The sequence below is a fragment of the Chelonoidis abingdonii genome, chromosome 3, assembly GCF_003597395.2.
Source record: "Chelonoidis abingdonii isolate Lonesome George chromosome 3, CheloAbing_2.0, whole genome shotgun sequence".
In the NCBI taxonomy this organism is placed as follows: Eukaryota; Metazoa; Chordata; order Testudines; family Testudinidae; genus Chelonoidis; species Chelonoidis abingdonii.
Genome location: NC_133771.1, coordinates 151,226,093 through 151,253,777, shown reverse-complemented (window position 1 = coordinate 151,253,777; position 27,685 = coordinate 151,226,093). Strand labels below are relative to the sequence as shown.

Below are 27,685 nucleotides of genomic sequence, written 5' to 3'. Positions count from 1 at the left end.
ACAAACTCGGATGTTGACCTTTAACGTTGCTTTCTAAGCGGCCACATGAAAGATGAGGACAGCTATTGGCAGTGGCTCTGGCTAGCCAGCGCCCACAGGGCCGCCTCGGGGGTGAACTTGAGTTCAGAGCCAAGCGGCGCTGTGCCCACACAGCGGCTGTCTGCTGATTACAGTGTGGACAGGCCCAGCACTCACAGACCAGCAGAGCCACAGGCCTGTCAGCCGGGCGCCCCCGCCCCACCGAACGGAGACACCCGCCCCGCCCGTTACTTTAGCCCCTCCCCCGAGGGACACCCCAACCCGTTTGCCCCCTCAAAGGACTCCCCAGCCCAGGCCTTCGCACCCCCAATGGACCCTTCACGCGCCGCCCACTCCCATCTACGTGCTGCAGGCCCCAACAGGGGCCCCCGCGCGTGCCGTTCACCCCCCTCCCGGCGCCCCGCCCCCGCTCACTCGTCTTCCTGTAGGGCGCTCTGCTCGCTGAGAGGCCGCGGCGGGACCCGGCTCTCGCTGCTGCCGTCCCGAGGCGGGGGCGGCTTGAAACAGAGAAGCAGCTTTTCCCCCAGGTCTCCGGGTCCCCAACTGTCCCCGTCCCGGGCCGGCTCGAGGCTGCTCCCTGCGGGGGGCTGGAAGCCGGAGAAATCCTGCCAGTCCCCGGGGTCCCGCGGCGAGGCCGCCGCCATGGCCGTCACCGACACACCGGGCTGCGCGCTCCGCGGAGCGCGCTCCCGGGGCTCCTCCCGCTGCAGCGGAGACGGGGCGGGGCCGGTCCCGGGCCGAAGGGGCTTGCTGGGGGCCTTGGCGCCCAAAGAAGCCGCCCGCAAACGGCGGAGGCTGGCGAGCGGCTGGCGGAGGCCAGGGCCGGCGCTGGGGTCCTGGGAGCTGGGGGAGAGCGGAAAGGAGCCAGCCCTGCCCCCGTCCCGAGTGACCGTTGGAGTCCCGGAGCCCCGCGTGCGCGGAGCCGCCCGACTCCTGCCCTGGCGGGCGGTGAGGAAGCGGCGCGGAGCAGAGCGCGAGGCTCTCGCAGCCCCGGGCCGTTGACCGAGCTGCGGGAGGCAGGTAACCCCAGCAGGCCCGCGCCGCGAGCCGCCTACACCCGGGACGTGACCCTGGCCCCGGCCTCCTTTAGGCGGCACCCACTTCCTCTGCCACCATTCTCCCTCCGGCCGGTGCTGGCCCTGAGCAAGGTTCAGCTTGTGCGCGGACTCGGCCGCGGCGTGGGAGGTGCCGCTGGACGGGCAGAGGTCAGTGGTTCCCATGCCCAGTCAGGCTGGGGGCACTTCGGGCATCTCCTGGTCAGTGTTTTCAGTCAGGCCTGGGATGCAGGGAGCGCTGAAAAGGTTTGCAGCTGACCCGCCGCTGGGAGGGGGTACAGCTGGAATTCATCCCCCAGGACTGGTTGGAGAATTGCTCAGAAATCACCAAGCTGAAATTCAGTGCAGCCCATGCACAGGGCAGCCTGATCACCGGAGCCAAAACCCTGAGATTACCATGCAACTACAAAAGAGGAAAACTTAAAAAAAAAAAAAAAAGTCCCCTGTGAAACTGCATAACTGGAATTAATTTGCAAACTGGACACCACCAAATTAGGCTTGAATAAAGACTGGGAGTGGATGAGTCATTATAAAATCTAATTTTACTGTACTAATTTCCCCCCACTATTACTCATACCTTGTCAACTGTTTGAAATGAGCCACCCTCATTACTGCTGTAAAAGTGATTTTTCCTCCCTTGGTATTCTACTGATAATTACATTGTTTGGTTAGACTGACACCCCCACACCTGGTAAGGCAACTCACATCTTTTCATGTACTATGTATAAATATGTCTGCTACTGTATTTTCCACTCCATGCATCTGATGAAGTGGGTTCTAGCCCACAAAAGCTGATGCCCAAATAAATTTGTTAGTCTCTAACATGCCACAAGGACCCCTCCTTGTTTTTATATGGGAGACATGTGAGGTAATTGTCCCACTCTACTCATCACTAGCGAGGCCCGTGATGAGTCCCATATGCCCTATGTTAAGAAAGATGTGGACAAACTGGAGAGAGTACACAGGAGAGCAACAAAGATGACAAAATGGTTTAGAAAACCTGATTTATGAGGAATGGTTAAAAAACCAGGGCATGTTTAATCTTCAGAAAAGATTGAAGGGGGACATGCTAAGTCATCAGATATGTTAAGGACTTATAAAGAGAACTGTGATCAATTGTTTTCTGTCTGCTGAAGGTAGGATAAGAAGCAATGGGCTTCATCTCCGCTAACTGTAAGGATAGATATCGTCTGGAATAGGTTCCAAGGGAAGTTGTGGAATCCCTATCATTGGAGGTTTTTAAGAACAAGTTGGACAAACAGCTTTCAGGAATGATCTAGCTTTTCCTGGTCCTGCCTCTGCACAGCAGGCCTGGACTTGATCTCTTGATGTCCTTTACAATCCTACGTGATTTTTGTTCTCCAACTACTGCTTCTCTGCTGTTCCTTTGTCCCCATTGTGCCTCTCAGTTCAGCAGAGACAGGTGGCCAACAACATTGCTTTCTGGACCTGAGTAGCAGCAGCATGTTCCATCCTCCAAATGACAGACATGGTGAAAGGGAAGTGGACAGGTAGAAAGGAGATGGGGGAAGGGCCAGGTGGTAGAGAATCAGAAAGACAATGGCAAGGAAAAAATTGATGAGAGCAAGCTTGTAACAGAGAGGGAAAGGGAGGAAAGAAAAACACTGCAGCTATAAATGGGAAGGCTGGTCTTGTGGCTAATGTACAGAACTGGAGAATCAGGACTCCTGGGATCTATTCCCAGCTTTGCCACTGACTCACTGTGCAACTTTGAAAAAATCCTGTCACACCTCTGTTCTTCAGTTTTCTTGTCTATTTTACTGGTAGGAGAAAGTACCTTAAAATCCTGGGATTGAAGTATCAGCATTAATTATTAGATGGGTAGACAGGCTGAATCAAAAGGTACTTATTGCACTTCACTTCCACAGCAATGTCAGTTGAGGAGATCCTTAGTACTTGGCACCAGTATACTCCAGCTCCGGCCCCTCCAGTATCAACTCTTCCCATTGAGGCTGTTGGGGGGAGGTGAAACCCATGCAGCACACAGGGCAATAGCACTCACATGTAATCTATTGTCTATCTCTGTCCAACCCTTCTGATGTCTCCTCCTGCCTTGGCATGCTGCTTTTCTGTGGTAGCAGCAATCACTTTGCATTCTGTTCTGCCCATGGAACAAGCCAGTCAAGGAAGAGCCCTTCCACTTCCAGAAGCTTCAGCTGCAATTGTAGAGTAGGAAAAAAATGGGTTAGGTATCTCAATGTAAAATCCTAGTGGAGACAAGATACTGTGGTTTCTACCTCACTGTAGTTAGTCCAGGTAAATCCCAGCTGGGGGTATAGAGTTGACTATGATTACCACACTGAGATATAAACTACTTGTGCTTTGTCTGCACTAGGATTTTACATTGAAGTAGTGAACTTGAGATGGCTATATCAATGTAAAGACACACCTCTTTTTGCAGATGTAGAGGCTGAACTTTAGGCTGTCTACTTTGGATTTACATGGCAGGAGAGAACTCATTTTAAGAGAGAACCTGCATATATGGGTCTCTTGTGCAATGGACCAGGGTACTTTCCTGTTAAATGAAACACCAGTGTTTTGAACCTATCCCTGGGCATTACCTCTTTGTTTTTAATTTTTTCCTGGATCTCCCATGGACTAGAAAGCTCACACACATGACAAATTGGGCAGGGTGGACGGCTCTCTGCCATCACTTCAGCTGAAAGAACCAGTGCCTAACACCTAATGGTTAAATCTATGGCCTGAGCACTCCTACAGCACAAGTTTTCAGATAACAATATCCCTCAAGGTAGCACTGGTTTCATCCACCACCTATTCAAAGGCAAGTATTTAAGGATACAGGCCAAGAATAGGCAGCACTTAGTTCCATATGAAACTAAGCATTTTTTATTTATAATACCAACACAATCTACATTATTGTGAACAAATACATTACATTCTCAGTTCATGATCCTAGGAACTGATAAGGTCTTCAATGAAAGGCTTACAGAGGCTGATGTCCTGCTACCTGTTCCTCTAGGCTCTGTGGGGGCAGCTCCTCCCTTCTACTCACAGTACTCCAGTTCTCTTTGCACAAGACACACAGGGCCCAGGGAATTACTGGTGTCAAGTTAGAATAAAATTATTCCAATAATGTCTTACTTGCCAGATGAAAGAAAATAAATATTCACTGCTGGTTGTTCGGCTGCTGTTAGATTGCCCAGAGCTGATTGGATTTGAAGATGCAGGCAGATGTCTCAGCTTTGAAGTAGCTGGATATGAACTGATGAAATTGCAGTAATATCTCCTACTTCTATCACTCCCTTGAGCTCCCCTTCCCATAAATTCTGATTGTCCTGTTTTTCTTAACAGCTAAGCTTTCCTTGATCTCAGTTCTTAAATAAGACCCTCTCTGTATTTCCCTCCACTTCCCAGAACAGAATGGTTTCCGATCTGGTTCTAGGAAAGGGATTGGTGTTGAGGGGCAGTAAAGGGTCTTTGGGGATTTGACAGAATCTCTCCAATACTCTTGTTGCCCTCTGGCTTTGAGGGTAAGTTATTGTAGACTCAGTAGTGTTAATGTCTACAGCACTGCTTCCCCCTTTGCACTTGACATGGATCTTTTTGGAGCTGAAAGTTGAGAAGCCCTGCTATCCAAGAGCCACAGTGAGCAAGGTGTGCTTAGCAACATCAACTTCAAATGTCAAGAAATAAATTGTTATGGTCAAACACTGTCCCACTGTTCTTATGCCTTTAATTCAGCATTTTAAAATATAAATTATGAAACATAATACTATATAATGCAAGCTAGATTCTTTTGTATATCCTTACAGAAATTAAGGCACAAGAATGTATTATTTTGTACACATGGTTTAACATTTGTCTGAATGGTATCTGCAAAAAAGCCATGTTTAAAGCTATTGCAATGATTTTTTCAAAGTACTGGACATTTATGGCTAAATGGCTAAGAGTTTAAGACAGTCCCAACTTTGATACAGTCCCTCTGTTTGAAACACTAAATATGGGGTGGGGGGACAGGGGGCAACCCTAGAGGAAAAAATGGAACAAAAAGATCACCTGATCAGGATGGTGACAGTGCTTGTGAACTGCAAAGGGAGGTTAGAGGCTACAGAAGCAGAAAGCACAATAACAACGGGTGATTTCAATTATCCTCATATTGACTGGGAAAATACCACCTCACCGCATGACACAGAAATAAAAATATCTAGACATCAGCAGTGATGACTACTTGGAGTAGCTAGTCCTGGAATCACATAGGAAGAGGCAATTCTTGATTCAGTCAAGTGGAACACAGGAGCTTGTCCAATAAATAGCTGAGCCTTTCAGTAATAGTGATAATAGTGTAATTAAATTTAACATCTTTGTAGAGTGAATAATACCAAAAAAACCCCACCTTGGTAACATTTTACTTTAAAAAGAGAAACTACACAAGAATGCATGTCAGATGGAAATTAAAAGGAACTGTCACAAGAATTAAATGCCTGCAAGGAACATAAGAGCTATTTTAAAACACCATAATAGAGGCTCAGGCCTAAACGTATAACCCAAATCAGAAAAGACATAGGACCAAAGAACGGAACAATGGCTAAACAGCAGTGTAATGGAGGTGATTAGAAGCAAAAGGCATCCTTTAAAATTTTGAAGTCAAATTCTAGTGACGATAGTAAGAAAGTTCACACACACACCGGCAGGTTAGGTGTAAAAGTATGAGGCAGGCAGGCTAAGAAAATTTGAGAAGCAACTTGCTAAAGACACAAAAACTAACAATGTTTTAAAGTACAGCAGGAACAGAAAGCTGCCAACAGATGACCATAGTATTAAAGGAGCACTCAAGGAAGACGAGGCCATTGTAGAGAAGCTAAATTATTTGCATTGGTCCTCTTGCAGAGGATGCAGAGGTTTTGGAACAAATTGATAAACAGTAATAAGTCACCAGGACCAGATTGTATTCACCCAAGAACTTAAATAAAAATTGCAGAACTACTAACTGTGGTATGTAACCTATCATTTAAATCAGCTTCTGTACCAGATGACTGGAGGATAGCTAATGCAATACCAATTTTCTTTTAAAAGGCTCCAGAGGTGATCCCGGCAATTACAGGCTGTGATAGTCTGTACCCTTATGTTCACCCATTTTACAAGACTGATAACCCACAAAACATACTTTGTACAAAATGTATCATTTGAAAACTCATTTTACCAGGACAATAATGAGTTGTGTGTGGCAACACAATACTGTATGATGTTAGGCATATTCCAAATCTGGGAAAGCAGGTCAAACCAAGTTCTGAGAGACAAAAGGCAAACCGATGCCTCAGTCAGGCATCAACAAAATCAAATAGACTATCACCTGGGTAAGTGGCCATTCTTTGGCATGAAGAAAGGTATAAGTGTGAAATTTACATCTTGGCAATGGAACAGCTGGCAGTTTCCCTTCAACAGACTTCTTGTGGCCTGAACCTCAACTAGAGATGATTTTCAAAGAGGAAAATGACAAAGAAGTGAGACTATAGGACACAAATTCTCTCTCCCTTCATCTCTACTCATGGCAAAAAAATGCTTGAAAGACAAATGAAGCATCATTGGATGGGGAAGTGATCCTGGCTGAAAGATTCAGCCAGTAAGACTGCTAGAATATATGGTGAGAGCGATCCTTTGCTTTAAGTTCACTTAGCTTGTTAAGTTAGGTGTTAGTTTGCATTTTACCTTTTATTTCTTTGTACCCAATTCTGAATGTTATGCCTCATTACTTGTAATCACTTAAAATCTATTTGTAGTTAATAAACTTGTTTTGTTTTATCTAAAACTAGTGCATGTTTGAATTGAATTGCTTAAGGAACTCAATTTCAGATAACAGGGTTTGTGCGTATCATTTTCTATTAATGAAATGACACTTTCTATAAGCTTGTATTGTCCAGAAAGCAAGAGCTGGGCAGTACAAGATGCATATTTCTGGGGACAAGCCTGAGGCTGGAAATTTGCTGGTGTCATTCTGCAATATAATTCAGCAGTGGCTTGCTAAGAGCTCTCTTATACTCACCTGGGAGTAATTTACATGCTGGAGGCTGTGAGTGAGCAGGCCCGGAGCGGCTGCTCTGACAGCAAAACAGTGTATAAAACACTCCAGGTTGGAGAATTGAGGGGATACAGCTGTTCAACAGTCCAGATTGTACCCTGAGTGATGGCACACAAGTCAGTAAGCCTAACTTCAGTACCAGAGAAATTGGTTGAAACCATCCTACAGAACAGACTATCAGACACATAGATGGACACTTTTTCTTGGAAGAAAAGTCAATACAGATTTTGTAAAGATAAGTCATGCCTCACCCATCAATTAGAATTCTTTGAGGATGTCAACAAGCACATAGATAAGGGTGATCCAGTTGATACATACTAGTTGGATTTTCAGAAAGCATTTGACAAAGTCCTGTACCAAAGTGTCTTAAGGAAACTAATTAGTCATGGTATAATGGGAGGTCCTTTTGTCGATCAGTAACCAGTTAAAAGAAAGGAAACAGAGTAGGAATAAATGGTCAGTTTTCAAAATGGAGGAAGGTCAACAGCAGAGTCCCCCAAGGATCTGTACTGTGCTGTTCTACATATTCATTAATGAGCTGGAAAAGGGAGTGAACAGTGAAATGACAAAGTTTGCAGATGATACAAAATTATTCAAGATGTTAAGCACAAAGCCAACTGCAAAGAGTTACAGGCAGGGCCGGATTAACTCTCCTGTGGGTCCCAGGCTATTAGATTTTTTGGGTCTGCTGTATACAAGGCTTTTTCCTAATTTAAAACAAAATGATTAAAATTATGGCATTGAGGCTATTAACGCTATACTAAACTTGCCTTTTAATTAACAAAGCCATTCTGTGGTTACATTTCAGTCTTAAAAGATGTAGAATATAGTTAATTCAAAATAGCCTACTTCTTTCCGTAGAACAGTTGTTATATTAGTTTCTTTCTGGGAGGGATTTTGCGTGCAGGAGGGGGGTCCAAGCTGGGGCAGAGTGCTGGGGTGCAGGAGACGGTGAGGGCTCTGGGAGGGAATATGGTGGAGGGGATTCTGACAAGCTGGGGCAGGTGGTTGAGGTACAGGAGAGGGTGCGGGGTGTAGGCTCCAGCCGGGAGGCACCAGGGCCGCCCAGAGGATTCAGGGGGCCTGGGGCAAAGCAATTTTGGGGGCCCCTTCCATAAAAAAATTGCAATACTATACCATATTATATTCTTGTGGAGGGCCTGGGGCAAATTGCCCCACTTGCTCCTTACCCACGGGCAGCCCTGGGAAAAATTAAACCTTCTGCATCTCAACACAACCCAGTTTTGAGAAAACTTCTTTACAAGGTATCACTGGTTCTCAGCATCAGCTAGTGCTAAAAGGCACTAAAGCTCTTTAAAAGGGTTGGACAAATATTTTCAGTCAAAACTTTTTTCTGGATCGAAAACTAGGGGTTTTTAAAAAGCAGAAAAAAAACACGGACATTGTCTGCTTTCCTTCAAAATTTGTTGTTTTTTTTTAATTGAAAAGCTGAAATTAGTCTGCCAAAACCTGAATATGGTTTGGGGTTTCAGAAGCATGTGACCAAATATTTGCTGCTTGCTGTGTTTGACTTTTTAAAGAAACAATAAAAAAAATCTGCTTAAAAAAATCCAAACCTTTTGAACCAACTCAGCTTGTGACCAAATGCCTGAGCCCATCCAGTCAGAGATTTTTCCAGGTTTCTGATACTCTGCTGGCTTCCTTGATTCATATCTGTCTCCATAACTTTGGGTTCATTTAGCTTAGAACATAAGAACAGCCATAGTAGGTCAAACCAAAGGTCCATCCAGCCCAGTAGCCTGTCTACCCGAACAAGCAATCCCAGTGCCCTAGAGGGAGTGAACCTAACAGGTAATGATCAGTTGATCCTCTCCTGCCATTCATCTCACCCTCTGACAAACAGAGGCTAGAGACACCATTCCTTACCCATCCTGGCTAATAGCCATTAACGGACTTAACCTCCATGCATTTATCTGTTAGAGACTGGCTCCATGGGTCCCTCACAAACTCGAGACGGTTACTGTGGTTTGTCTTTAGTATAGCTTATGTAAATACTCCACGAACTGAGCTTTTGACCTCATTCCAGAATCTGGGATGACCTATATTATGAAACTGAAATGCTCAAAATAGCACATGCATGTGAATGGACATAGGGGTGCTAAATTAAATTAACCCAGGGGTTCTCAAACTGGGGTCAGACCCTCAGGGGTTCAGAGATTATACTGGGGCGCGAGCTTTCACGCTCCACCCTCAAACTCCGCTTTGCCTCCAGCATTTATAATAGTGTAAAATATAATAAAAAAGTGTTTTAATTTATAAGGGGGGGGATCAAACTCAGAGGTTGCTATGTGAAAGGGTCACCAGTATTAAAGTTTGAGAATCACTGAATTAACCCTTGGAAACTCAGGGAATGCAGGGGAGGGGGGTCCCTTGGTGGGTTGGGAAGGATATTGCTCTCTCATGTATCCCTCCCCCAGTGGCTAATTTTAAATGAAGCTACCCCCCCTGACATGAATCTCCCTATGGCACTGAAATTAAATCTAGACTATAATTTGGCATTTGAGAAGGAAAAGGATGGTAGCCCTAATGGAAAAGCTAACAGTTGGCTCTTCTGCAAGCCTCAAACTGCTGAATGAGCTTTGGGTCGGAAGGCTGTACCTCCCAAACAGCCTGGCCCGCCCCTATCCCCCCGCCCACTCCTTCCTGCCCCCGACTGCCTGTCCCCACTCAGAATCCCCAACCCATCTGTCACGGAGTCCCTGGCCGATGCTCTGGAACAGCTCCCCACAAAGCCAGTCAGGACTTTGGGAGCCTCCTCTCCCTGGGGACAGACTTGTTCAGGGCAAGCCTCACACGTTCACTCCTGATCTCTCCTGGAGCACCACATCCTCCCCTCCTTGCGCTCTCCACAGCGAGCCCGCCCCAGGCGTGTCGGGGAAGCCACAGGGTCCTGCACCCCACTTTGCAGTCAGACGGACTCTTAGCCAGCCAGTAAACAGAGGTTTATTCGATGGCAGAACAGGTCTAAAACGAGCTTGTAGATACAGCAAACCGAACCCTCAGCCGGGTCCTTCTGGGGGGCAGTGAGCCAGACCCCCAGGTCTGCACTTCACTCCTCGTCCCAGGCAGCTCCAGACTAAACAACCCCCCTCCACGCCTCTCTCTCTGCTCAGCTCCTTTTCCAGGCCAGAGTCACCGTGATCTCTGCTCCAACACCTTCAGTTGGCACCTTTGCAGGGGAGGGGCCCAGGCCATCAGTTGCTAGGAGACAAAGGGCCAGGCATTTAGGTGCACTGTTCCTTTGCTCTGCCAGATACTTAAGAACTGCCTAGGGGACACTGAGGCACCAACACAGTATTCAGAGAAAACATTAAGAACATTCCCTAGTTCATCACACCATCCTGCTCCTTGTCCCCTTACCGTCCCCCAGAGACCCCAACCCTGCTCCCTTTCCCCTGACTGCCCTGACCCCTATCCACCCCCCTCCCTGCTGAGTTCTGACCGACCCCCGGAACGCCCACGATCCAACCCCCCCATTCCCTGTCCCTGACCGCCCCTCCCAATGTCTGTGCCCTCCTTGTCCCCAGGACTCCCTGTCACAGGCAGCTCCCAGCCAGCAGCACAGCAGAGCTTGGACAGTCTGCCTTCCTTCCTGCCATAGCCCCATGCTGCTCCCAGAAGTGGCTCGCTGCTAGCACAGCTCTGTGTGCCGCTTTGGGAGGGGGAAAGAGTGTCCCCATGCATTGCCCATGCCCACAAGCGCCACCCCACAGCTCCGATTGGTCAGTTCCTGGCCAATGGGAGCCGCCTCCCCGCCCCCCAAGGGGCCTCAGACATGCCAGCAGCTTCTGGGAGCAGCATGAGGCCTCAGCATGCAGGAAGCCTGCCTGAGCCCTGTTGCAACGGTTTCCCCCTTAGCCTGGTGCACTGGATTGCAGCCCCTAAAGCCCCTGCATTAATCCGGCCCTGGTTAGAGAGGGATCTCACAAAATAACAGATGAAATTCAGTGTTGATAAATGCAAAATAATGCACATTAGAAAAATATAATCCCAACTATAAATGCAGAGATGACTAGTACCTGCTGAGTAGGGAGGCACAATTTAATACTCCCCCTCTCCCCTGAACAACTTGAATCTCTTCCCCAACCCCCAGGCACACACATCCCTCTTATCCTCAATGCCTCCTCCCTGCAACTCCCAGCTGTTTGCTTCTCCCTTTCCCTGTGGCCACAGCTTGCAGCTCACCAGCTCCAGGAGCTGCTGCACAGGGAGGCAGCCCAGCCAGCAAACTCTGGGAGAAATCTGGGGGAGGGGGATGCACATGACCATGCGTGCCACCCTGCCCCCCCACGTTTCCTCTGTATATATACAAAATTAGGGCTTCTAAATTAACCATTACCACTAAGCCTAGAGATCTGAGTCACCATGGATACTCAAGTCTCTGAAAACTTCAGCTCAATGTGGAGCAATGGTCAAAAAGGTTAATGTTAGGAACTATTAGGAAAGGAGTAGAAAATGTGACAGAAAATATCATGCCACTATATAAATGCATGATATGCCCACACCTTAAATAGTGTTCAGTTCTGTTGTCCCATCTCAAAAAGGATATAGTGGAATTGGAAAAGGTTCAGAGAAGGGCAACAAAGAGGATCAAAGGTATTGAATGGTTTCCATACAAGGAGAGACTAAAAAGGTTAGTACTGTTTATCTTAGAAATTGACAGCTAAGGAGGGATATGGTAGAGATCTATAAAATCACCAGTGGTGTGGAAAAAAAGTGTTATTTACCCATTCCCACAATACAAAAAATGGGGTCACCCTATGTAATTAATAGTTAGAAGGTTTAATATAAACAACCAGAAGTACTTTTTCACACCGTGCACAATTAACTTGTGAAACTCATTCCCCTGGTTTGTGATGGCCAAATGTGGAACAGTTCAAATAAGAACTAGATAAGTTCATGGAGGATAGGTCCATTAATAGCTATTAGCCAAGATGGTCAGGGATGCAACCCCATGCTTGGGACAACCTTAAACCTCTGACAGACAGAGGAGCTGGACGGGGAAGATGGGAGGATCGCTTCAGTTGTCCTTTTCTGTACAAGTCTACTGAAGCTCTGGTTCTGGCCACTGGATATTGGGCTAGCTGGAACATTGGTTTGACCCAGTATAGTAATTCTTATGTTAATATGTATTAATTTAAAGTTTAAGATTTGAGACATTTCAGTTTATGAGATGAGGTGAAGTTTGATATAGTCCATAATTTATTGCTAGAACTCCACAAACATTTTCTAATGACGCTGTGAAAATTCTTCAGTTCAAACCTCACGTGTGAGACAAAAACTATCCCTAATTGAAAGGCCTGTAGTTGACCTGTCTTGGTTCAAAACTACTTTAGAACAATGTTGGGCAAAAATAATGTACAAATTCAAATGTGAAGGAAATAAATCACCATAGAATAAATAAATTATAAACTAATGTCTCAAACATTTTATGGTAGTCATTCATTGAACATTTTTTAAAAAGTGCATCATTAGGTTTAAAATTTTTATTGTGCTGCCAAGAGCCAAATTACAAGAAACCGCCTTACAGTTAAAAAAGTAAACAGGCAATCTGCTGTACTGCAGTGCACTCCGAGTGCCACATATGCATCTATTTTATTTTTCAGAAAATTATATCTGCATTTCTCTTACAAGAGCACAACAGGAACCAAAGTAAAAGAGTGTAATGGATACAGCACATAGGATAAATCATATCTTTAAAATAATAATAAAATAATAAAAAACATTTTATACCATATGTCCTATATCCTGCTAATATTTTCAGAATATGGCCTTGATTGTAAAACAAAAGCAAGCTTTTACAATTTCTGGATAAAGACTGCTTACTCTTATGCAAGGAATGGATGATTTGTCTTGACAGAATCTTTGTAATAACTGGACAGAAACATATCTGTTTCAATATCATATTGAGTACAAAATGCTGGGAGGACTACATTTTTTCTTGTTTTTGGAAACTGAAGTCATATAAATAGAAAAAATGTTGACCCTTAATGAAACACCTATTTTTTTCTTTGATGCAAACAGCTAGAACACCTTTCTGATATTCTAAAACAAAAAATTGTTAATCTTCAGATTAATAAATTAGGTCATTATAATAATAAATTAGGTTTTTTTTTTTTTCAGTTTTAAAGTTCAGCAACCTCTGACCAAGTATTTACAACAATACTTGAGAGTTCCTTTACAAAAAAATATATTTTCTTTTCACATTAAGCATACTGGGTATCTGTGTCTTTTATGACAAGCATTTGTAAAAGAAAAAAGGCAATGGGTAATTAGTATAAAAGTGCCAAGACCTGTCTGGAAAGTTAACTTTGTATTACACAGTCAGAGTTATCAATGAGGCAAGCTACAACAAACTTCCAGCTTAATGTGGACAATATTCCAGTAGTTGTTTCAAACAATTGTTTGAATTAAAAAAAAATCAAGGAGCTGATGGTGTTATTCTACGGAGCTGATTAGTGCTGCATGTATATTGCCATCAGTGTCTCTAGCCGATGCATTAATTAAAAGCCTTTTTAAGGCTAAGCAGGAAAAGAAAAAAAGAAACACCCTGAAATGTAGCAAGAGCAATGCTTACTGCTATAATCGTGCACATACCATACATACACACACACACACAAACACAAGCGTGTACATGCGTACATGCGCACGTGCGCACACACACAAAACACTTTCAAATCAAATAAAACGGTAGGTAGAATGAGATGCTCCTCTTGTCTTTCCTAAACTCACAAGCAATTAAGCACTGCTATGGAATGCCTGTTTTATCTGTTTCTGCTCTGGGTAAAATCTCTCAGATAAAAATACATTCAACAAGAAAAAAATAGAAAATTATATATATACTGTATATATACAGATTGATACTATATATATACTGTATATATACACATATACATATATAGTGTGTTTGTGTGTATGCACACACATTATATATATGCACATATATACACACAGACATACAAATACTTTGTTGTTTTTAGCATAATTATATTTACATAAATATTCCTATAATGCTAATGTTTAAAGAAGCATGATCTCCTTTTTTCTGAGCTTCAAAAAAGGTGCTTGAGTAATATACAATTAAAATTAAGTAGCTTCCTAGCATGGAAGTAGTTTCTAATCTGCATAACCAGTAAATAAGAACAACAGGAAAAACCTTAAAACAGTCTCTTTTTTTACTCTTTCATTTAAGCAAGAGCTTTGTCCAACAAAATATTTTTTCTTCCTCCTCCACTGAAACTGTCCGAACAACCAGAGATTAACAACAAAACAAAAACACAACAAATGAAAGCCCCTGGAACTGCATGGTGTTCTTGACTTTCCCTTCCTTCCTTCAATACTGCTGTCAAAAGATCCAGTGCTCATATCAAGAATTATTTAGGCCTCAGTCATTTGCTAACTCTGCCAAAATCTGGCCAATCAGCTCTGCAGAAAACAAAATTAAAACAAAAAGCAGCACAAGGTATAATTTTATACATCCTTAATAAACCCACCCTTTATATTCTGCTATAACCTTTTCCTTGCTATATCATTAACTACTGCAGCTTCTTGTCATATAGAAAAATATATGCAGCTACACCATACCTGTGACATGACAGGTTCTGTTCTAGGAGTATACTTTTGTAGCAACAGCTGGGAAAAAAAAAAAGAGACCTCTGTTTTCTGTTTCCATGTGGGGTTAGGCTTTGCTGCAACAAATGCAGTTTCAGAGCAACAAGAAAAGCCACCATCCTGATGCTTGGCAATATTCTTTATTTGTTCTATCCCCGAGCCAAGCTTGACCAGCTTTTCTTCTTTGAAGCTTTCTCTCATTTCACCACCCAACCCCAAATTCACCCACCCAAACAATCTCTATAGCTATGTTACAAGCAAATACATCTTAACAAGTTTTAAAACTTTGGTTCTAAGAAAACTCTTGGTCAGTTATCGCAAGGAAAAGTGGGAATGCTTGTTCTGGCACATTGCAGGAGTCAGAGCCCATCCCAGTAAGGTCTTAGACTGTACATGAAGTCACAAATCCAATACAATCCACTAAGCAAGTGCACAATTCTAGTTTTATTTTAATAGCAGACTTAGTCTCTCGCTCTCCTTCTTTCTCAAATCCTTGGCAAAGGTGCAATTCTTCAAACTGTTTGATAGAAATTATCTGCCTGCAGGTTGTTCTGTTTTTGCATGCTGTAGAATCCACTGTATCTTGAATCTGGGTCAGCAATTCTTAGCATTCTCTGAGAACTGTCCACCTGGACCATGGTACCTTTCTTGCAATCCACGTATACCAGCTGATTGTTTAGGCAAGAAGGCTGTTGGAAAAGAAAAAAAACAAACATAAAAATCCAGTTCATACACCACTGTTGTCTTCTCTCCACAATAGGTAAAGGGAAGTGTTTGTGACACACAGTTCTCAAAAACAAAAATCACACTATTTATTTTTCTTTGTTACAAAGGTTCAACTTTTGCAGTCCTTGCTAAGTCAAGACTCCCATGGACTGAGTAAGAGCTGAGTAAGGACTGCAATATTTGGGCCACAGGTATATAATTGCTTGGGATGAGAAGCTGGCAAATGAATCCTTTTCATTTGGAAAGATCTGGTAACAACTCTGCTACCTTTACTATACATATTATAAAGTATTTTACAGTCTACATTTAGTGAAAGCTTTATAATTTCAGGCTGGATTGTGCCTGTTAGATACAATACATTTTACAAATTGCTATGGAGCCAGGGGCACCTCTAGACATTTCGCCGCCCCAAGCACGGCGCAGGGTGCGCTCTGCCGCTTGCCGGTCCGCGGCTCTGGTGGACCTCCCGCAGGCACGCCTGCGGAGGGTCTGCAGGCACGCCTGCGGGAGGTCCACCGAAGCCGCGGGACCAGCAGACCTTCCGCAGGCATGCCGCTGAAGGCATCCTGCCTGCTGCCCTCCCGGCGACCAGCAGAGCGCCCCCCTCAGCATGCTGCCCCAAGCACGCGCTTGGCGTGCTGGGGCCTGGAGCTGCCCCTGTATGGAGCTATGACTCTTGAGGGACCACTGGTATTCTGCTTCCCAGAAGTCTGACAGGCAAAGGCAGCAGATCTGCTATTATATTACAACCCTTTACAAAGTCCAATCTTCCTCCTACATGTCTCTTGCTCTGTGGGCAAAAGAGGACTGCCTGCCCTCTTTGGGATGCCAGGCAGGGCCATCCTTAGGCATACACAGAATATGCAGCTGCGTAGGGCACCACAAAATTGGTGGTCTATGCAGCTGCATGCTTCATATGCAGCAGCGCCAGCAGCCAGTCCCATCCCCCAGCTGGCCTCCCTCTGGGGTGCGCCCACTGCAAGGGACAGGGATGTTCCTAGGGGTGTGCAGGGCCTGGGACAACTCTCTCTACCCTTGCCCCGTCTCTTCCCGCCCCCATTTTCCACCCCTTCTCCCAAGCCCTCTCCCCCAGCGACAGACGCAGCCCACAGGATTAGCAGGGGGGCCTGGCACTGGCAGCAGTAGCATTTGTGGGAAGCAGAGCAACCCAGCCCCAGCCTGCTCCACTTCCCGCTGCCCGTGAGTTCAGTGGGGTGGGGGTGGACCCCTTTCCCCAAGCCTTTTCCCCCGAGCGACACGGCTGGGGCCGGGTCATTCCTGCTGCCAGTGCCAGGCTCCCCCCCCCCCGCTAATGCCCCAGCTGCTCTGGACCTGTAGAGCCCCCAAAGCACACACCCACACAGCTCCTACCTCTGTGGCCCTGCAAGCCTTGAGCGCATCCCAGACCCCTCTGCAGGACAGGGGGAGGGGGAGCATGTGCTTGGGCTCCATAGGGCACCATAATTGGTAGGGACAAGGCTGAGGCCAGGCACTGCCAATGGATTAGGGATGGTGCAGTCTCTGTGCTCACTGGAAATCTGAAAAACTATACACTAATTTGCGGTTCCTCAGTGATCGGGTGCCCAATTTGAGACAGTTAGTACTTGATTCTTCAAAAGGTGCTGAGAACCCACAGTTTCAATGACTTCATCTGGATTTGAGAGAGACTAGGTGGGTGAGGGAATCTCTTTTATTGGACCAGCTTCTGTTGGTAAGAGACCAGCTTTCGTGCCACATAGATCTCTTCTTGAGGTCTGGGAAATGAATTCTCCGCATCACAGCAAAATGCAAGATGGAACAGATAATTTAGTGTAAGTAGTTAGCACATATTGTAAGGACCCATTCAAAGGTAGAGTGGGGTCCATTAACACTTCTGTAGTCATAGTGCAAAAAGAGGGACTTAGTGGTTTAGACTGTTGTAATAAGCCAGATATCCAGTGTTTCTGTTCCCTCCATGATTTTTGGTATCTAGCAGAGTACACTACACTGTAACTGCACTGCACTCATCTGGATTTGTTAGTGCTCAGCACTCCTGAAAATTAAGACATGTTCATTCATCTCAAGTTGGGCATCCAAAAATAAAGAACATACAATCAAGCGAGTGCCTCTGAAAAATTAAAAATGACTTGTCCAACACCAAATAGTAAGTCTGTGACCAAGCCAGGGAAAGAATTAATCTATCCTGGGTCCCCTCCAATGCCTTAATCATAAGACCATTGTTTCTGTACCTGCAGTCCATCCTCACATTTATTATATGACTTCTAGCTTCTGCACTGAATGAGTCAGGGGTCCTACAGACAACTGCCTCTTTCATTACACATCCTGCCTCATACATTGTTTAACCTGTGCACTGAATGAGGCAGGAGTCCTGTGGAAAAAATAACGTGATCATGTAATTAGACTGTAACATAATGCATGCGTACAAGGTGGATAGAGTTAAGGTTGCACAGTCTCTCTCGGACGATCCAAATCATAAAGGGATTTATTGATCAAAGATTTGTATTCAATAATCCAGGTCTACTCATATCAAATCATCTTTTCTTTTCCAGATGTACCTCGAATAGTCCTTAAATGATTTTTGAAAATCTTTCCTAATTTATGCCCTGTTCCTGCAAAAGGATCTGCTTGAACAGACACTTGTGCCTGTGCTGAGTCCCATTAACTTTAGCAGGACTCAGTGCTGGCCTGAAGGTCCAAGTCCACAGATCGTTTTGTAGGATCAGGGCCATAAACATTACACTTCTCTGTAAAGCCTCTTTTTACAACCTTTAATTTCTATGTTGGAATGACAGTAAACTCACTTTTGCCCTATCACACTTAGTACTGTGCTTCTTTGGCATTAAAAAAAGACTTAAAAATAATAGCTCACCTACCTGATTCTCTATTCTTATATTATATAGATGGATGTAACTCATCACTACCTGGTGCTTTGTCTTTAATAAGATAAAAGGCTTGGTGGATAAATGAAATGTAGTGGTCATAGTGCTTCTTAACTTTGGTAAGGTCTTTGATACAGTTCTGCATGACTTTCTCATAAATTAGATAAGAGAATCCTGGATTAGATGAAATGACTTAACTCATGATGTGTGATAGAGAGAAGTGTAAGTACACAATAAACGTTTGCCAAGTCAGATAAGTGCTGAAGAGATGCTACAACATTTACCAGACCTGAAAGCTATTTACAGTGGGTCTAATACTCTTAACCACACAATTGCTGTTACTCAGGAAAAATATTAGAAAAAGATGTTGTTTTACTAGTGATGATATAAGAAATGATCGTGTTTGAATCTGTGCTTAGACCACTACCAATCTACAAATAGGTTGTCACAGAAAATCAATTTGATATTTTAATGTATAAAGACAGATTTACATTATTTGGCACTGATTTATACTAGTAATACCAGGTCATTAACTTCCCTGTCAAGATAGATAGTTGCCACTTCTTTCAATATGTAGGATTAAAATTGTTGGTAAGATTAATTTATACAGTTCCCATTTCATCTATTAAAGGCAAAAATCTTCCCAAATGTTTAGATCTTTGGGATTTTGGAATGATTTCACATAATTTGCCTTATATGAATCAATTTTTTCCCCCAAAGTTGAGGTAATATAAGCCTTTTTGTTTACAGTTAAATATGTCCATTTATGTATATTATTTTGGATCATTACAGTTAGCATCAGGGCTTCTGTTCTGGTGGTGTGAACTATATCCTAATAATAAGCAGTAATGTTTTATTCTTTTTTAAGTTATTCTGCTATAGATTTGTTTGCTTTGGATATAAAGTAAAATGTCATCACTTGTGTAGGATGAAATTTTATGGCTGACATTTCCTTCTGTTTTTGTTTTCTCTCATACAGGCTGCCAATAGTTCAAATGAGAGGCTTGTGGTTTCCAGCTGAAAACACTCCATGTTTGGGGAAAAACCCATCATGTTTATTGGATTTTGCAGCGATTCAGGGCTATATGGCTGAAGTGACTAATGCACTGATGGCGAGACTTCAAAAGAATAACAGATCAAAGGCTTATGTCAGTCTCAGTGATCTGATTTGTTACTATTATAAAGGGCTTCCTAACTGAATTATCTCTTAGTATGATTTCTAATGTAGTTATACTGTAAGAATTATTCATCTACTTTTCTTAAGAATGAGAAGCCACATACTCAATGTGTCCATGAAGCTAGGAAAATCTTGTCCCACACAGAATTGTAATGGGCACTGACTTATTGGAATACTAATAACCCAAAAGAGACTTGGCTGCTCCAGACTGTCTATAAAGAAAGTTGTTATAAGAAATAGGAGAAATCTCAAACACACAAATGATTGTAACCTTTCTGGATCAGAGACCTTATTTTCATTCTTGTATCATTTGAATTATATATGGAAACAATATAAATAAATGAATAAATAATAATTAAGAACAATTACTTAAGAGAAGAGTGAGGGTGGCAGGAAGGCTCGTGAATATGTACAATTGGACTCAGACATTTCCCAGTTGTTGAAACTTACTAGGAAGTATCCCCCCATCCAACAGATAGAGGTACAAAAGAATTAGGGGTATCTGGAGGAAGTAACTCAAAAGAAAAAAAAGGTAAAGTATTGAATAAAATTTGACTATTTGCATATTCACAAGTCTTCAAAGGAGAACTAGCCTATAACTGTTGAGAAAAACTGCACGCGTCTAAGCCAATGGGTCACACTATGCAGGTGCTAGAGTTTGAAACAAAAATGCTTCTGTAAGCATTGGATAAGGTAATAGATTTTCCTAAATTTACTTGCAATAGCAAAAACAAGGTTTCTGGTAGATTTCAACTACTTAGCAAATCTAGGGCCTGATCTGGCAAACCCTTATTCACACAAATAAACCTAGATATAGCCCTTCTAACTTAAGTGCCAGATTCTGAGACTTTTGCTATACTGAGTCGCCCCTTACTTCAAGGGTCGTCCCACTCAAGTTAGTAGGACCACTTGCAGACTAAGGTTCTACTCATTGTGAGGAAAGGGTCAGAATAAGTCCCTAAATAACTTTGATTTTTCTGCTGTCTAAACAATCCAAAAAGTAACATTTTGCAACATTTAGGGGACATCTCATGTGATAGGACAGTAGAAAATTAGTAGAATAAAGATCTGCCATTGTCCCACTTATCTGTGTCTATGGTAAATTTAGAGAAGGTATCGCACAGCTGTTCCTACCCAAATTTCTCTGTGGGGCAAACCTTTCCTTCTTTACAGGAATTTGGGCACTGGCTGTATGGTCTCTTCCTTAATCTGTTGCTACTTCTGGCTGTGTGTTATGTACTCTTCCACTAGGTGGTGCTACACTGTATTTATACAAACTGCTTTGTAGCATGATTAAAAGACAAGCTCCTGAGTGGGACACAGTGGTGGGACTACTGAGGAACAAGAGGAGGGCCTAGTGGGAGTAACAAGAACACACAACAGAAAGTAACACAAGAAAAATTATTAGAAAAGAAAAAAAAGTGTGAAAAGCACAGCAAGACAGAATGTGAGAGATGTGACAAGCAGGTTGAGACCCCAGGGACCAATACATGAGAGAAGGTGGCCCCAGACAAAAAGGGTTGGGAATTAATGGGTGCAGCAACGTGTGTTTATCATTCATATAAATTGATATTTGAGAAAACTAAATTGAAATGGATAATTAGTTCTGGTAATGACTATGGTAAATGTGAAAGATGAAGGGTGATAAAAAAGGTGCTTTCAGGGATTGCTCTGACTGTGATTTCAATCAGCTAGTAAAAGTCTGTTCCTCTTGTCTGGGTGCTGGTGAGATAACAAGTATAAGTACTATCCAGGCTTTTATTATTATGGAAGCACTGGTTGTAGTTCCACAGTTTTGTACTTAAAGCAGAGACTCAAACCACTTATACAGGAAGAATACACTGTAACCTCTCCAAAATTGAAGACTTTTTTGGGGGCCAGAAAATGAATTTTCTGAGAATTTAAAAATAAATCCATTTATTAGTTTATGAATTCAAATTAATTTTTAAAAGGGCCACTTAAAAAATTTAGCATCTTTTTAAATCTCAAATGATCTTAATGGAATAATGCAGACTCTTCAAACCTATCATATAATGAAAACTCTCCGAAAGTTTGTGCATTGGCTAACTTTGATGTTTTTACAGTTTAGTGGCCATTTTTTGGCATTATCCTTCTTAACTGAAAGTTGTTTCTTCAGCATTGAGTGAAGACTAATATTCTTCTGCAGAAAGTTTCACGAGGAATTGCCCCTTTTCAAAATGTCTCATATACTATTGTTCTCAATGAGACTGAGAAAACAGACTGTCCTCAGTCAAGATGATGTTCTTGGTTTTGCTCCCATTGAGAATGATGATAGCGTGTGGCCATTTTGGAAGAAGGGGCTGCCACACTGATAGACAAGTTCAGGTTAGAGCAATAGGCCAGTTCAGTTCTGTATGAATATCAAAGAAGTATGAGTATGCATTCAGACTAATTCACTCATACGCTACTAGTTATAAAAAGAGATGCTAATGTTAGTGTATTCACTTATCTGTAAGTGTCTGTTATTAAATTATATTTGCATTGCATATACCCAGGACGGCCACTAGGGGTTTTAGCGCCCTAGCGCATGGCAATTTCGCCGCCGGTGGAGCTGCCACCGTGGTGCCTCCGGGAGGTCCACCGGCGCCGCAGGAGCAGCTGACCGTCCGCAGGCACCACTGTGGCAGCTCCACCGCAGCCGTGGGAGCAGCCGACTGTCCGCAGGCACCACTGCAGCTCCACCAGAGTTGCCTGCCGCCCCCTCCGGCAAAATGCCGCCCACCAATAATCCTGGCGCCCTAGGCAATTGCCTAGGCCGCCTAAATGGAAGCGCCGGCCCTGCATATACCCCTGTAATTACGTTTACATTATGTATATCTTGGTAATTAGATAACCCTTCATCAAAGGTGTGGTAAGAATGTACTTGATGTATAAACTTAACGAAAACTACTGAAGGATTGTTATTTGCTACTACATTACCTTTTACATTGTGTATATCTGAGACTAAATTAATCAAATGTGAATGGAACCTTGGACATGCTAATGAAGGACTTAATGGCTGTAACAGGAAATGCTAATTTCAAAGCAAGAGATGGTGGAGGAGTAAAGACACTTTTCACATTGCTTTCTGTGTGGAAAAGCTATAAATATGATTAAAAAAAAGGATCCAGCATCTCTGAACAATTTGAGCATTCATAGGGTAACATTCCAGATGCAAAACAGAGATCCACAAAAGTTATTTTGAGTAACCCTGAGAAATTTATGGAAAACTAGCAGATTGTAACATCGCTGCCATTATTTTGGATTTACAAACTTAGACTCACCTGTTAATGTATTTTACGTGCTTTAACCTCTCAATAACTCACTTTTTCTTAGCTAATAAACCTTTAGTTAGTTTAATAGAACAATTGGCTGCCAGAGTTGTCTTTGATGTGAGTCAGAGTATCACTTGACTTGGGGTAAGTGATTGACCCTTTGGAGTTGGGAGTAACCTGATGTGATCTGATTTTTGGTTTTAATAACCCTTTATCATTAGGTTCAGTTTGCCTGGGTGGCAAGACAGGCTGGAGGGTCTCAGGGGACTGTCTGTGACTCCATGGTAATACTGGTATAGTGATCCGGAATGCACATTTGGTATTGGCTGGGTAAAATCTAATTATAGACTTTACTACTAGTTTGGGGTGTCTGCCTGTGTTTTCTGACAGTCTCACCTGAGACTGGTTTGATTTTACCTCCTGAAAATTCAGTAGTATATGGAGTAGGTAACTGGTGATATTAATTTGACATTATATAAGCATAATTGTTCTGAATTAGTGCAAACGGTTTGAGACATGGAAAAAATTCATTTAAATGAGTTGACATTAAGTGGACTCAACTGTATCCTACAATACATTTCAGGAGATCCCCCTGCTTTCCAGAAAAGCAAAAATCTAGATATAGAAGTTTTAACATTGTACCTTTGTTGGGGCTCTGTAGCAGGACACTGGTATCCACTGCTTTTTCTGATTGACAAGCAGAAGGGCTACAATAAGAACCAGGGCTGTCATGATGGGAACTGTCACCCAGGCAATAGAGTTGAGAGATGTATCTTCACTGGAGTGTAGTCCAATGCCTTCTCTGAAATCTCCTTGAAGATGACTCATGTCTGAAAGTGTGAGCATTTGTTAGCAACAAAAACATTTACCTGCTCCTTTTCTGTCTTGACCATAAAACAAGAATAGGATTATGGAAGTACCAGTGTCAGTACTGTGGCCTTGTATTTATTTATTTATTTATTTTAGTTAACCATATCCTGAAATTTTACCCTATTGCTATTTAGGGAGAAGGTCACACTTGTGTGTTCTCTCATTTGTTATTAGCCACAGTTTTTGTGGCCGGAATAATGATTTCCGCATATCTTCAAGTAACTATTCCATATGAAGTGGATTTTTATCTTTTGGTTGTCCTAATAATACTATGTCATTCTATCAGTTGTGATTTATGAAGCCATCATTTTTCTATGATCATGTTTATTTATAGTAGATCTTTCACTGTCTTGTTTTATCCTTTCAATGTGGTGGCTGTTCTCCAAGAGCCAATTCTTTTCTCAGCTTCTCCTATATGAGATTCCAGCTTAATTACCTATTTTTGATCATACTGTAAAAGCTACCTCACAGTAGTGCTGTAAGTATAAATACACTAAGGATTGCAAGGTGCTCTGGTTTTACAGTAATATGGAACATACATGTACATAAGACACAGATACTTATTTTTTATAATATTATATCTGTTTTTCATTTCCCTTTTATATCTTTGAGGACCTGAGTTACAGTAAGCTCAGCACTCGTTCCTTGCAACACTTAAGTATCTTCAGGTTTCAGAGTGGTAGCCGTGTTAGTCTGTATCAGCAAAAACAAATGAGGAGTCCTTGTGGCACCTTAGAGACTAACATTTATTTGGGCATCAGATTTCGTGGGCTAGAACCCACTTCATCAGATGCATGGTGTCCACTTCCTAGACACTACAGTGCTAATAAGCGATGGTCACATAAACATCATCCTATACTGGAAACCTACTGACTGCTATACTAACTTACATGCCTCCAGCTTTCATCCAGACCACATCACACAATCCATTGTCTACAGCCAAGCTCTAAGATACAACCGCTTTTGCTCCGATCCCTTAGAGAAAAATACCTACAGGATTTCTATCAAGCGTTCTTAAAACTACAATACCCATCTCCTGAAGTGAAGAAACAGATTGACAGAGCAAGAAGGGTACCCAGAAGTCACCTACTACAAGACAGGCCCAACAAAAAGTAACACAATGCCACTAGCTATCACCTATAGCCCCCAACTAAACCTCTCCAGCGCATCATCAAGGAACTACAACCTATCCCGAAGGACGATCCCTCACTCTCACAGACCTTGGGAGACAGGCCAGTCCTCGCTTACAGACAGCCCCCGAACCTGAAGCAAATACTCACCAGCAACTACATACCACACAACAAAAACACCAACCAAGGAACCAAACCCTGTAACAAACCCAGATGCCAACTCGTTCACATTTCTATTCAAGGGACACTATCACAGGACCTAACCACATCAGCCACACTATCAGGGGCTTATTCACCTGCACGTCTACCAGTGTGATATATGCCATCATGTGCCAGCAATGCCTCTTTGCCATGTACATTGGCCAAACCGGACAGTCTCTACACAAGAGAATAAATGGACACAAATCTGACATCAGGAATTATAACATTCAAAAACCAGTAGGAGAACACTTCAATCTCCCTGGTCGCTCAATAACACACCTAAAAGTGGCAATTCTTCAACAAAAAACAGACTCCAACGTGAAACTGCAGAACTGGAATTAATTTGCAAACTGGACACCATCAAATTAGGCTGTCAACTGTTTGAAATGGGCCACTCTCATTACCACTACAAAAAGTTTTTTTTCTTCCCTTGGTATCCTACTGTTAATTAAATTGTCTCGTTAGACTGACCTCACACTTGGTAAGGCAACTCCCATCTTTTCATGTATTTATACCTGCTCCTGTATCTTCCTCTTCATGCATCTGATGAAGTGGGTTCTAGCCCATGAAAGCTTATGCCCAAATAAATTTGTTAGTGTCTAAGGCGCCACAAGGGCTCCTCGTTGCTTTTTCAGTATCTTCAGACATGGCATTTAAGGCAAAATATAATTTATGCTATTTTTTTCCTTAAATTATTTTTGCTTCTTGATGTCCCTTTCCTCTGGGTTGATTAATACGGAAATCTTGGTGCCTTCACAGACTCTGGGATGTTTATTCAGCAGAATTTTTATTGGAGTAGCCTTGAGGCTCACCTCAGGTGCATTCTTTCAATCTAAGCACATACTGGAAAAAATGGCTACTTTTCTTACAGTAACTGTGATTCTTCAAGATTGTCTGTGCATGTGGAATCCACTCATGGTGTGCTGGTGCCCCTACACAGGAGATCAGACATTTTTTTCTGTAGAAGTGTCCTCTAGGGGTCACACATGCATATCCCTCATGCTCTTGTGCTCCTCCTCCCAAGAGCAGAATGACCTCAAATACTAACCAATTTTTCTGTTGCTCCAAGTGTCAATAATAAAATACGATCTGCAGGGATGGAGGGTAGATTGTGGGATCCACATAAACAGACCATCTAGAAGAACCACAGTTACTGTAGAGGTGAGTAACCATTATTTCTTCTTCTTCAAGCTCCTATACATGTGGATCCCACTAATGGTGTCTAGCAAGCAGGGGCAGCTCTAGGTATTTCGCTGCCCCAAGCATGGCAGGCAGGCTGCCTTCGGCGGCTTGCCTGCAAGAGGTCCCCGGTCCCGCAGATTCGGTGGCATGCCTGCGGGAGGGCCACCAAAACTGCGGGACCAGCAGACCCTCCGCAGGCATGCCGCTGAAGGCACCCTCCATGGCTTGCCGCCCCAGGAACGTGCTTGGCATACTGGTGCCTGAAGCCGCCCCTGCTAGCAAGTAGTTCAACACCTTAGGGTGCAAGCGAGGAATTTACTGGAACAAAGATTGTAGGACTGCTTTTCCAATTCGAGTGTTCACTCTTGATGATGCCTCTAATGAGCAGTGTCTAGTAAGAATTTGAACTGAAGATCATGTAGCTGCTGTACATATTTCTATGAGAGGGAACATGTCATTGATGAAGTCAGTGTTCTGGCAGAATGAGCAGAAATGTTTGAAGGAGGATTCAGTTTAATAATTTCATAAGCTACTCTCATACAGCTCACACAATCCATTTAGACTCTGGAAGATGCAGATTTGCCCTTAGCTCTGCCACTATATGCTATAAACAATCTAAGAATTGACCTAAAAGCCTCATTCTGTTCAAGTAGTATAAAAGAGCTCTTTTGAAATAAAAGATATTAAGCTTTATTTCTACTGAAATTACAGGGTCTAGGGGAGAAAACTGGTAGGTGAATATACTGGTTATGATGAAAATGCCAACCATCTTTGGAACGAGTTTAGGACATGGTCTGAATGAGACTATCAGCATGAAAAACAACATACAGAAAGTTCAACATAAGAGCTTGGATTTCACTAACTCTATGGGCAGAAATAATATCTAATAAAGTAATAACTCCAAATAGACAGCATTTCAGAAATCCAATCTGGAGACGAGAAGGCATGGTTAATTATTGCTATCTGAACATGGAGAAGCAGCTCACAATCCCACAGTATCTCCAAGTATCAAAAGGGAGACAACGAGCGAATAAATATAGATTCTGCTATTTCCTTTTGCTATTTTCCCCAGTGTACTGTGTTCCCTCTGCATTATTGGTGTTGTATTTCAGCATGCTAGCTCTTATCCAGGCCTAACCACAGTGAAGACACTGGGAAAGCTGGGAACAACTCTACCATCTAGGTATGATGAAAAGACATATAGAGATGAGTATCACCTGCAAACAAGATCCTGCATTCCAGGATTCTTTACTATTATTTTTAGTGGCCTCAGATACATATTGAACAGATGGGGTGGCAAGACTTGTGTATGACCCTAGCCAAGAGAACTTTGAGGGCTGATGAATAACATCTCTTGATTTTCTCAAACCAAAAAGAATGAAGTCACTCAAGAGCAAATCCTGAGCTTCCCAGATCCACATACGAATAACAATAACTCAGTCAACAACAATCGAAGACAGA

The 27,685-nt window shown here is 43.0% G+C and overlaps 2 protein-coding genes and 1 long non-coding RNA gene across 6 annotated transcripts in view; 1 reads left to right on the top strand and 2 right to left on the bottom strand.

Annotated features, from left to right (window-relative positions):
• Positions 1-888, bottom strand: part of FEZ2 (fasciculation and elongation protein zeta 2) — a 51,756-nt gene extending 50,868 nt beyond the window's left edge. The window contains exon 1 of one of the 2 annotated variants that reach the window (XM_032772391.2): positions 454-888. In XM_032772391.2, the coding sequence (XP_032628282.1) occupies positions 454-683 (230 nt within the window). In that variant the 5' untranslated portion in view covers positions 684-888. The remainder of the gene's footprint in view (positions 1-453) is intronic. The other variant, XM_032772390.2, reaches the window with a different exon arrangement.
• On the top strand, positions 673-20,958 carry LOC116820137 (uncharacterized). The gene is made up of 2 exons (XR_004372561.2): positions 673-1,059; positions 19,369-20,958. It is a non-coding gene; the product is annotated as an uncharacterized LOC116820137 (long non-coding RNA).
• Positions 12,645-27,685, bottom strand: part of CRIM1 (cysteine rich transmembrane BMP regulator 1) — a 330,365-nt gene continuing 315,324 nt past the window's right edge. For all 3 annotated transcript variants that reach the window (XM_075064226.1, XM_075064227.1, XM_075064225.1), the window contains 2 exons: positions 23,484-23,671; positions 12,645-15,473 (listed from right to left, as the gene is read on the bottom strand). In XM_075064226.1, coding sequence (XP_074920327.1) covers positions 15,297-15,473; positions 23,484-23,671 — 365 coding nt within the window. In that variant the 3' untranslated portion in view covers positions 12,645-15,296. The remainder of the gene's footprint in view (positions 15,474-23,483; positions 23,672-27,685) is intronic.